This window comes from Branchiostoma floridae, chromosome 1, assembly GCF_000003815.2.
Source record: "Branchiostoma floridae strain S238N-H82 chromosome 1, Bfl_VNyyK, whole genome shotgun sequence".
Lineage (NCBI taxonomy): Eukaryota > Metazoa > Chordata > Leptocardii > Amphioxiformes > Branchiostomatidae > Branchiostoma > Branchiostoma floridae.
In genome coordinates this window covers 18236010-18246564 of record NC_049979.1, presented here as the reverse complement: position 1 = coordinate 18246564, position 10555 = coordinate 18236010, and the positions used below count along the sequence as shown (strand labels likewise).

The 10555-nt window shown below is 43.7% G+C and overlaps 2 protein-coding genes across 2 annotated transcripts in view; both read left to right on the top strand.

Moving 5' to 3' along the window:
- The window catches only part of LOC118411125, a 14926-nt gene extending 8902 nt beyond the window's left edge, over window positions 1–6024 (top strand). The window contains exons 9-21 of the mRNA XM_035813203.1: window positions 628–801; window positions 932–1103; window positions 1257–1397; window positions 1601–1662; window positions 1922–1993; window positions 2154–2274; window positions 3348–3604; window positions 4047–4211; window positions 4448–4619; window positions 4804–4944; window positions 5217–5278; window positions 5460–5534; window positions 5852–6024. Of these exons, the coding sequence (XP_035669096.1) occupies window positions 628–801; window positions 932–1103; window positions 1257–1397; window positions 1601–1662; window positions 1922–1993; window positions 2154–2274; window positions 3348–3604; window positions 4047–4211; window positions 4448–4619; window positions 4804–4944; window positions 5217–5278; window positions 5460–5534; window positions 5852–5978 (1741 nt within the window). The 3' untranslated portion in view covers window positions 5979–6024. The remainder of the gene's footprint in view (window positions 1–627; window positions 802–931; window positions 1104–1256; window positions 1398–1600; window positions 1663–1921; window positions 1994–2153; window positions 2275–3347; window positions 3605–4046; window positions 4212–4447; window positions 4620–4803; window positions 4945–5216; window positions 5279–5459; window positions 5535–5851) is intronic.
- Window positions 6025–6067: 43 nt separating this feature from the next.
- On the top strand, window positions 6068–10144 carry LOC118429786 (mitochondrial amidoxime reducing component 2-like). The gene is made up of 7 exons (XM_035840434.1): window positions 6068–7046; window positions 7643–7810; window positions 8156–8327; window positions 8431–8571; window positions 8861–8922; window positions 9172–9246; window positions 9447–10144. The coding sequence occupies exons 1-7, from the start codon at window positions 6799–6801 to the stop codon at window positions 9571–9573; spliced, it is 993 nt and encodes a 330-aa protein (XP_035696327.1). The 5' UTR covers window positions 6068–6798; the 3' UTR covers window positions 9574–10144.
- Window positions 10145–10555: the final 411 nt, after the last annotated feature.

Sequence of the window (10555 nt, the reverse complement as noted above, 5' to 3'; positions counted from 1 at the left end):
TGAAAAACACTTAGTATATAAGTTTTATACTTTAAGGATGATAGAATTGCGGTATGCTATAATCTATGAACCAACAGCTTCCATAATTTTATCGCCATGTCGTCTATGGAACCGAGCAAGGTACCGAGAACTTCCCCATGCAGACCCCTAGCACGGGCGATCCAACATGGCGGCCAAGAATTGCTTCGATCTGGAAACCAGCGGACTAACTTGAAATAACTGGTGAATACGCAGGACTTCCTGCGTTTTTTTAAATTCATAAATGTATAAACAATGTCTCCAGAGCGCCACACAAGGTCTTTGACCCATATATACTGCATATTAGAGTCGTTTGTGGTGTTTCTGGATCGTTTGTGGTCATTTGTGGTGTTTAGGCAGACCGGCGTTTCATAGTTTATACAAATGTTTTGGATCCGCAGCAGTTGCCAGAGAGTCCAGCATTCGAGAACGGTGCTCGGCGTTGCCTTCATTGCCCATATCATATTCATATATGAACTCCCAAAGGTGCAAATAAGTTGCTGATAGACATACACTACACGGATACGGTTCCTTACACCGAAGTATCATTATTGCATCATCTTACGGTTACACATAGCCATCCACTACAGACAGTTGTTTCTCCCTTAGACACCTTTTGGTGCTGGATGAGAAGGACCACTTCGTGACCGCGCGGACGGAACCAAGTATGATCCTCATCACGCCCAGGTGTATTGGAGACGGACAGGTCAGGCTGGAGGCACCTGGCATGGACCCGCTCAATGTGCCCAAACCCAACACAGATGGCAGAGTTATCGACGTCACGTAAGAAATTATGTTTCAACGTAAGGCACAACGTTGCTTTCTTTAAATCTGTTACTTTAAATCTGAGTGACGTCAAACTCCTTCAGATATTGAATGCTATCTGTGTGAACTCCTTGGTTTATAATTATAGGATATGGGACATAGAGGGAGAAGCCATGGATTGTGGACCCGATGCTGCCGACTGGCTGGAGAAGTACTTTGAAAAGCCGGGCTTCAAACTGGTCATGTCCACACCAGGCCTTAAAAAGCGCTGCCCAGTCAACCACAAGAGGTATAAGGGCATCGCCACGAAAAACGACAAGGTTGGTTTACTGTCAATCCACTTTGGTGATACAGTACTTACATTTGACGTTTTGCTTGAAATGTTTGTCATTCTACGTCGTGATATATATGGTGCATCTTATGTTCCAGATTATATCGTATCTTTCAACAATTTTGTTTCGATCACGTTCAAGGTCGGGTTCCAGGAATATGTGGCCATGCACCTGATGACAGAATCCTCCCTGGATGACTTGAACAGCAGAATGGACAACCCTGTGGCAATGCGCGTCTTCAGGCCCAACGTGGTGGTGTCTGGAAGTGACCCATTCCAAGAGGTAAGTGGACACATTAGATGAGACAGTGGCATGATGAAGTAATATAATAATAATAATGTCAACTCTCACAAGTACAATCTACATCATTTAGCTTCAAAGATGGGCAACATATTCGAGTGACAAGATTCGTTCGTTCTACGGTTTGCAATGTTTCTTCATCACGTCTGTAGTGACTACTTCAGAATCTCCTTCTTTGGTTCCAGGACGGTTGGCAGTACGTGCGCATCGGTGAGGCAGAGTTCCGGAAAATGCATCCCTGCAACAGGTGGGTACAGCCGCGTGACAGTACTGCAAGATTTTGCAATATCATTAAAAAACGTAATCCCAAACGTTTGTAGTAAATACGTAAATCGGCCAGTTTCGGTACAACTCGTAATTTATTGTCAGCCCCTCAACATGTAATGACAGGTGGATATAAAGTTACATGTATATGATATATCAAATTCTAGTTCTGTCAAACATCATCTTGAGCACCATCTTTTGTGGCCTGTCCAGACCTAACCGCATCTGCCCCCTGTTCCCAGGTGCCTCATTACTACAGTCAACCCAGAAACTGGTGTGAAGGAAGGCCAGGAACCCCTCAGTACACTTAGAAGGTCAGTAAACCACACAAATATTTTTGTGTGTGTATCCTTTTGACCAGATGCGTTCCCTTTTGGCTTTTGCCATAGAAAAATGATATAACACTTAATTTATATATATATATATATATATATATATATATATATATATGTATATTGTTATTTTTCGTTCCAGTTATCGTCTTCCCGAGAACGAGAATCAGAAGAAACTGTTTGGACAGACTCCACTATTTGGCCTGATGTGTGGGGTAGAGCAAGAGGGGTCTATCCATATAGGAGACACCGTGTATGCCAGCGTCTAGCGGGGTGTCAGCACTGCCAACGCCACTCACAATACATCAATACAAATTTGTTAATGTCTGAAAGTGATCGTCGAATGAAAGATTTGGACATTTCTACAATAAATATGACAAATAATAATATTTGCTTCTAACTTGATTTAATCACACCCGTAAGTGACATGCTGTTAAGTTGAAATAGAAAAGTATGAAGAACTTCTATGTAGTTTTCTATTTCAACAGCATGTTACTTACGCGCGTGATTGCAGATTTGACGTAATCTGATACGTTGAAACAACTGATACGTTGAAGTGTAGTTTAAAACGATGTCAAATAACGATTAGTAAAGGCACTCGTCGGTCTCACAGGATTAAATCACAATTAATCGAGACGAAATTGTTATCATTAGATAAATATATAACTTTTGAATTATTTTTCTATTTTGGCGAAATGTATCTCATAACAATTGCTATGCAAATGCTATTGGTAAAATTAACAAATGAGAAAACTTCCATAACATTTTACTTGTAAATGATTGATGTATCATATTTTTGTCACATGTACTTATTGCTATTATGATTATTATCGCAACGAATGTATGTATTTTTTGAGAAATTAGAAAATGGTGTTACTGAACACCTTTGTAACTAACATGATGTCATTTATGCGTTAATTGGGTAGAGACTAATGTAACTAAATGTAAATTTGCTTTATCATCTGCATAATAAATGCTCAACCACTCCCATACCCTTGTTACCAATTTCCTTTTCACGTAGGAAAATATTTTTCGAGAGGGTAGCGAAGCAATTATATATAACATTATATATAACGTTACAAAAGTCGGATGGAAAGAGGATGGCTCATTCTGTAGGCGGAACCGTGAAGCTGGGGACGTGTGAAGCCGGGGAATGGACTCACTTGTATTGATAATAGTCTGCGAAAAAACAATAGACCTCCGATCACAATAGTTCAAAGGTCGTAGGGCATTTCTCCGCGCTGACCCTTTATGGATGCCCGTCATTGAATGTTTGGATTTACGCTGAGCCCGGCAAGGTAAATGCAAGCACTGGATGAAAGGACTGTGTATGTGAGGCAAAGCTGTAGGTAGGATGGACGGTTTAAAAGCAACACTCCAGTCCAAAGAAGTACTTATCACTGTACTGACCACTACAGCAGTGATCTCCGCTGGGATAGCCTACTTCCAGTGGCGACAACGTAAAAGGCACTACGTCCCCGTTGGACATGTGGCTAAAATCTACATGTACCCGGTAAAGTGTTGCCGTGGTCTGGAGCTGGAGGAGGCCTTGCTGACTGAACAAGGTGTGCAGTCGGAGGGAGTTATGGACAGGTGAGATGTTGTCTTGAGAGTAAACGTGTCACAATGTCTTGCGATTATCAGCCGAATAAAGTTGATGATAGGTCAGAACAAAAATGGGACCGTTTAATATCTAATATCAAGGCCAAATTCCGAGCCGATCCCACCAAAATCTGCCTGAGAGGAGGCTTACGTAACCATCGCAAGAATTGACCTTTGGTTGACCCGTGACACGAAGCGCCTTCTGGACACCGTGTACTTAATAATATGTCTTAATTACTTGGTTATACTATTCTCCAAGCAGAGATGGTGGGAAGGTTTGTTACCTCCATATAATCGCAGCTACTACTAGCCTAAACGCTCTGTTTGGAGAATAGCTAAGCATGTCGCTCAGCATGGCGGTTTATAACCTTTGGACTGTGATCCTTCCACCACTTGGGTTCGTAAATGTCCATACAATTCCTTCTTTATTCAGACACCTGGTGATCCTTTATAAGGATCGTTTCTTGGACTCAAGGACGGATCCCCGTATTGTCCTGATCTCACCACAGTGTGTCGGGGACGGACAGGTCAGGCTGGAGGCACCTGGGATGGACCCGCTTACCTTGTCTGGTCCCACGGGAGATGTGATTGATGTCAGGTAGGAATGTTGGTCACTCCTGTGTAGTCTGTCGTCTTTCAGTCATCAAATCTTCAAAGGTTTACATTAAATTTCAGCAAACATTTTTGCTTTGAGAGTGAGGGAGATTAAGAAAGAGAGAGTGATAGAAAAAGTTACGACTTAGATTTGCAAACGATGATTCAGAAAATATGCAACGGTGGTAGACCATTAATTAAAACGAATGACGCTTCTGCGCTCTTTTGCACGTCTGCCAGTATATGGGATATTAACGGGAACGCTGTAGACTGCGGCCCGGAGGCTGCCGCCTGGCTGGAGAAGTTCTTCGGGAAGCCGGGCTACAAGCTGGTCATGTCCACACCGGGAAGTAAGAAGAGACACACGACTGAGCACTGGAGGTACAAACGCTTTGCCAGGCCAGATGATAAGGTATGTCCTACATTTTAAATTTACAATGAATAAATAATGATAATCTTGTCCACTGGATTCCAATGTAGACTCACTATCAGCAGAAGAGAAAGGTTTGAAATAGTTTCTTCCTACTTCTTTGACAACAATCAAGTTATTGCAACGGTGCCTTTTGATGCCACCGATCCATCCATTTGTGTTCCAGGTGGGGTTCCAGGACCAAACTGCACTGATGCTTACATCAGAAGCATCCCTGGACAACCTGAACAACAAGCTAGCCACTCCTGTAGCCATGCGCAACTTCCGACCCAACATTGTGGTGGCAGGGTGTGAGGCATTTCAAGAGGTAATGGAGGAAGTAGTTTGTCTTTGGGGTTTGCTTCAGGCGTTCTGTTGGTCAGCAATAAGGCCCAACTAACGTTGAAAACAACTTTGAATCTCAAACAAGGGAAAATCTAAGAGATCACTGTATTACACGCTTGCTATGACTGCTCCCCATTTTCATTTGTCGAACACCCAACACTCTCTCCCCGTAACTTTTGTGTCAAAACTTCCTATGTTTATGATTTCTGGGTTACGTAATTCCGTTGATTAATGCACAATCACTATATCTTACAGGATGACTGGCTGCATGTGCGAATCGGACAAGTGGACATTCGCACAGTTTTGCCATGCAACAGGTAACAGTTAGGAACTCGGATTTGACACACCGTGAATTGATATTGGTTTCCGAAAAGGCGTTTCCCAGATTTTGTTTTTGACGTTGAATTCTTGACAAAGTTTTGGTCAAGACACATTGGCCGCCAAAGGGCATTATTATAGTTTCGAACTTAAGTGACCGCTTACTACTCCTGTTGACAGGTGCTTAGTGACAACTATCAACCCTGAGACCGGTGTGAAGGATAAGGCAATGGAACCCCTTAAGACGCTCAAAAGGTTTGTTTTTAGAAGAAAACAATGGCAACACAAGACGCTCACTGGCCATGGCTTACATGGACAAATTAGAAATCCATTCAGCTCCGACTCTTGAAGTATTACTAAGTCTTTCGTTTTCCACTGTCTCCGAAAAAAGACGTCAGAATTTAGAGTTAGCTTTTAGGTTGTACATAGTGTACAGTAGACACATATATGCTACCTTGTTATACACTTTTTGTCCGTGCGCTTTCATATTACCTGCAATCCATTAGCCCACGGGCAAGATTTTGCAATTAACTTTCATTGTAATAACACGTGGTGTTCTTTTCCTATCGCAGCTACCGCCTGTCCACGAAGGAAAAGTATAAAGGCTTGTTCGCACAGACCCCGCTCTTCGGGCTGAAGTGTGGAGTGGACCGGGAGGGAGTGGTGCGTGTGGGAGACACGGTATACGCATGCGCGTGATCCCACAGTCCCGTGGAACGTGTCGTCGATCTGTACCATTATCACAGTGGCATCAGAGCTGGCACTGATAGAAACTTTACTGAAATGAGGATGCTCAATCGATGGCGTATGCTCATACATAAAAAATTACTTTTAATTAAGAAATGCGTGTCTATGTTCTTATTACAATGTATGTTGATGAAGCTTTTAAGAAAACGAGTGTCCATGATGACAAGGAGAATAAAACCGTTTGTAAAAGGTCTAATTGACTGTTGTAACAAGATGCATTGCCTTATTGCATACACCTCAGTAGCGGCAAACTGTTTTCATGTAGCTTTATGAAATAAAAAGATTTTGTTAGATCTACCATCCTATAAGATCTAAACTCGGAATGTCTTGTATCACTGAGATGTCTTAGATCGGTATATACAGTCAACTGGAGAAAAAAGGAGCATCATCCGAGTTACTAATATCTTGTAGAGGTCTCTTAGGAAATGTAGACCTGAGACCGATTCTGGCTTGTAACCTCCATCATCCGATCCATGCTGATGCAAGCGGCAGCCAAATGTTCCAACTGAAGATGCGGCAATGTCTGGTGAAACGTGAAATACAATAGCTGGCTCGTAACCATATACATATAAATATAACCAGTTATGAGTAGTTACACACTGGACATTTTATCATTACAAAGGTATCGGTATATTCAAGTGTAGGGAAGAAGGTGGAAAATACTACGGCCATTGTGACCGTGCGGATTTTGACCTAGAACACGTGTCAAACCCGATGACGCAAAGAGGAGTAAACAACCCCAAACTGTGCCAGACAGCTGATGTAGGCTAGGATGGACGGTTTGAAGGTCGCTCCCGAATCCAGACAGATAGTCGTCCTTACTCTGTCTTCTGCAGCTGTTATCGCGGCTGGAATAGCCTACCTGAAGTGGCGGAGGCCGCGGAAAGGGAATAGGCAGTACGTCTCAGTCGGCCATGTCTCCAAAATCTACGTCCACCCAGTAAAGTCGTGCCGGGGTCAGGAGGTGGGGGAGGCCGAGGTGACTAAACAAGGTCTTCGGCTGGAGGGGGTTATGGACAGGTGAGACCGGTATGATAATTATGTCTGATACTGAACAATCAATTCCACAATGATCAAGCGCCTCGCTTTCTCCGAAATGTATGACAAGCATGACAAACCCCAGGCTCGGTTAAAGACGCTCGTATAGTAAATGTCGAGACAACCTTACTGCCCCAGCGGGCCGCTAGCTTGACTGATTTTTGATCCTGCGGTGTCACACGTTACTCAGTTCAACTTGACAGCAATGGCTCTGTTGATGAAGTGACGACATCCAGTTTTTGGTACGTTTTCCGTCCGCGGTCACCTTGCCATCGTAACTTAAGCAAATTTGCCAGCGCTAAGTTCATCTTCTGGTGCGACGGTTTTGAAGCGACTTCGTCTAAAATCCCGACAGGGGGCTGTCAGTATAAAGTGCTGTATTTTCATGGCTTCTTAATGTATGTTTCAATCGCCGGAAAATACCATAACTTAAACGGGGAGCAAACTTATTCCAATCCAAAGGGAATGTTCCGCATATGTGCAAACGGCTCACCAAGATGGCGGTTAAGCGCAAGACCTTTGACCTTAAATTCCTACACGGCTTTGGTGTAGCTCACCAGTTTGTTCCCCCTCCTCAGACACCTGCTGATCTTTTATAAGGACAGCTTCTTGGACGCACGTACAGAGCCCCGGGTAGTGCTGGTCTCACCACAGTGTGTTGGAGACGGACAGGTCAGGCTGGAGGCACCTGGTATGGACCCGCTTACACTCCCAAGACCCAACAAACAGAAAGTATACAGTATCAGGTAAGACTTCCTCTGCACAAACTGAAGTTTGAAGTAGTAGTCGCCTATTGAATACTGTCGTTGTTACACATTTGATACACTCTCTGTTGTTGATATTCCTTTCCCCTTCAAACGAGGTGATAATATCATCATTAAGTATACGTCAATGACGAATTCCTCGATCAAATACGTCAGTGAGTTGCGCTCTCTTTTTAGGAAGAAAAAAGAACAGCGTTGATGAAGATTAGACATCTAGGTAATAAGGTGTGTGAAGTAATGGTTACTCAAGCAATGGAAATTTTGACGAAGTACTGTTGCTTTAGTAACTGCGCAAAGAACAATCTTTGTCTCTCCCGGTGCCATTAGCATGTGGGGAGTTGAAGGAGACGCTGTAGACTGCGGCCCGGAGGCTGCCGCCTGGCTGGAGAAGTTCTTCGGGAAGACGGGCTACAAGCTGGTCATGTCCACACCGGGAAGTAAGAAGAGACGTGCTGATCAGCACCCAAAGTACAAAGATATCGCCAAGCCAGATCACAAGGTAGAAGACTCGTTTTTGAGTCATAGATTCTGGTCCCACATGTCAATCTCTCACGGGACGTAATATGAATTTTACTCCCACGGCCATTTCCTCTTTCTTTCAGGTGGGTTTTCAGCATGAAACTGCCTTGTTGCTAGCGTCAGATGCGTCTCTTGGCGACCTGAACAACAAGCTAGCCACTCCTGTAGCCATGCGCAACTTCCGACCCAACATTGTGGTGGCAGGGTGTGAGCCATTTCAAGAGGTAGGGCAGATACCTGCTAGCCTTAGCTATAGCACGGTAAAGCTGATTTGACATGGGCTTGTGACATTTTATAGCTCTTCTACTGAGAAACTCATGATACGTAACTCACAACCCAGGGCTTAATTGTAAGTTTGACACTGGGGAATGTAGAATACATTTCTCAGCGTTGAAATGAATCCTCAGGTGGATGCTATCCAACCCTACCATGCAGCTATAGTGCTAAGAAACCTGATCTCTATCATATGAACTTAAGGATGTATCCTGCTCATTGTGTTATGTAATTCTCCAGGATGACTGGCAGTATGTGCGAATTGGAGATGCAGAGATCCGGAGAATGTTACCCTGTGACAGGTGGGAGAATTACGAAAATAGGAGAAAGTACTAGTAAGGAGTAGGACAGAGGCTAGGCACCGGCAATGGAACCACGCATACACTTTCACCTTGTACACTTTGATTTTACACAGCGAGATGTTACCAACTTAAATATGTAAAAAATAATGATGTAAAGCAAAGAAAATGCATTAAATCTGCATCATTGGTGTTTTTATGAGCCGTACTGATTAGTGTCTTTGACCCGTGCTCGCTGCTTCACGTTGACAGGTGTTTGATGACCACGATCGATCCGGAGACCGGTATGAAGAACGGTACACTGGAACCTCTCAAGACTCTTAGAAGGTCTGTATAGTCTAGTATGATATATGAATAGCCGCATTGTTGTTGGGCAAATACGCTGGGGAGATGATAAGGCTCACGTACGCCCCCATGTGGTTTTGTAGCAAAACTTCGGCCTTTGTTTCAGGCTTCATACCACACCCCATCTCGTTGAACCTGGGAATTTTCCTTAAACTCAAACAGACAATACATTTTCATTCCAGCTATCGTTTGACGGAGGATGAGAAATACAAGGCAGTGTTCGGACACGGCCCCCTGTTCGGGCTGACCTGCGGAGTGGAGCAGGAGGGAGCGATCCACATCGGGGACACGGTGTATGTGTGTACGTGAGGCGGGAATCCTCCGCCGACAAGACGCAGAATGGTTCCAATGCATTGTGTGTCTAGAACACAATGTTATGATTTACATCTCCTGTGCTATTAGTTCACATGTACCCTGCTACCACGACCACGGTATCCGAGAGGTATACGATGATGACGATTGATCATTAGACATGTACATGATCTTACACGTACTGCTGTTTGATATAACGATAATGTCAGGTATATGAACTTTGATATAGGGCGTAAACCATAGTGTCACTTCTATAATATGATGAGATTTTACTAAAATCGGACAGTGATGCCCTGACAATGCGTCTTGTTGGGATACGTGATATAATGATTTGTGATATAGATTCAGCACCAAGGACGAGCCCCTAAACTTCGTAAGAACAGTTTTAATAGACTTAACTTGTTTGTAACGTTCCCCGACGTACTGTTCGTCTTAGGCAACCAATTTAACCTTGTATCTTAGGTATAACTTTTCAAGACTGGCGCTATGTTGCCTCCTTGTTGCTAACTAATGAAGTACAGTATCGACTGGTAGGAGGAAATAAACAAACGACCACTTTCAAACATAACTGTCAATATTGGGAGACTCGCTACTGTACTAATGAACATCCTATGGACACAGTAAAGCACACTGGATAAACCTGACCCGTAATGATGTAACAATAATAACACCTCCTACATGTATAACGTTACGTTTAACATTGAAACGGTTACATTGAAACGAAGGGGGTCGATTGGCCGCTAGCCTTACAGCCCACTATCAGGCTCATAAAACGTTAAAATGTCCAAACAAGTAAACTTCGACACTATTAGCTTGGCATACAGCTCCCCCGGATAGCGCAGGTGCCTGCGCAGGTTGCACGGCCGGTGACCCCATCTGGTATCCACAGGTGTAACTGCAATGGAGGTCAATGTGTCAGGTGGCGCTGTCTAAACATGCGGTGAATTTGACCAAGATATGGATATAGTGGAGCATTCGC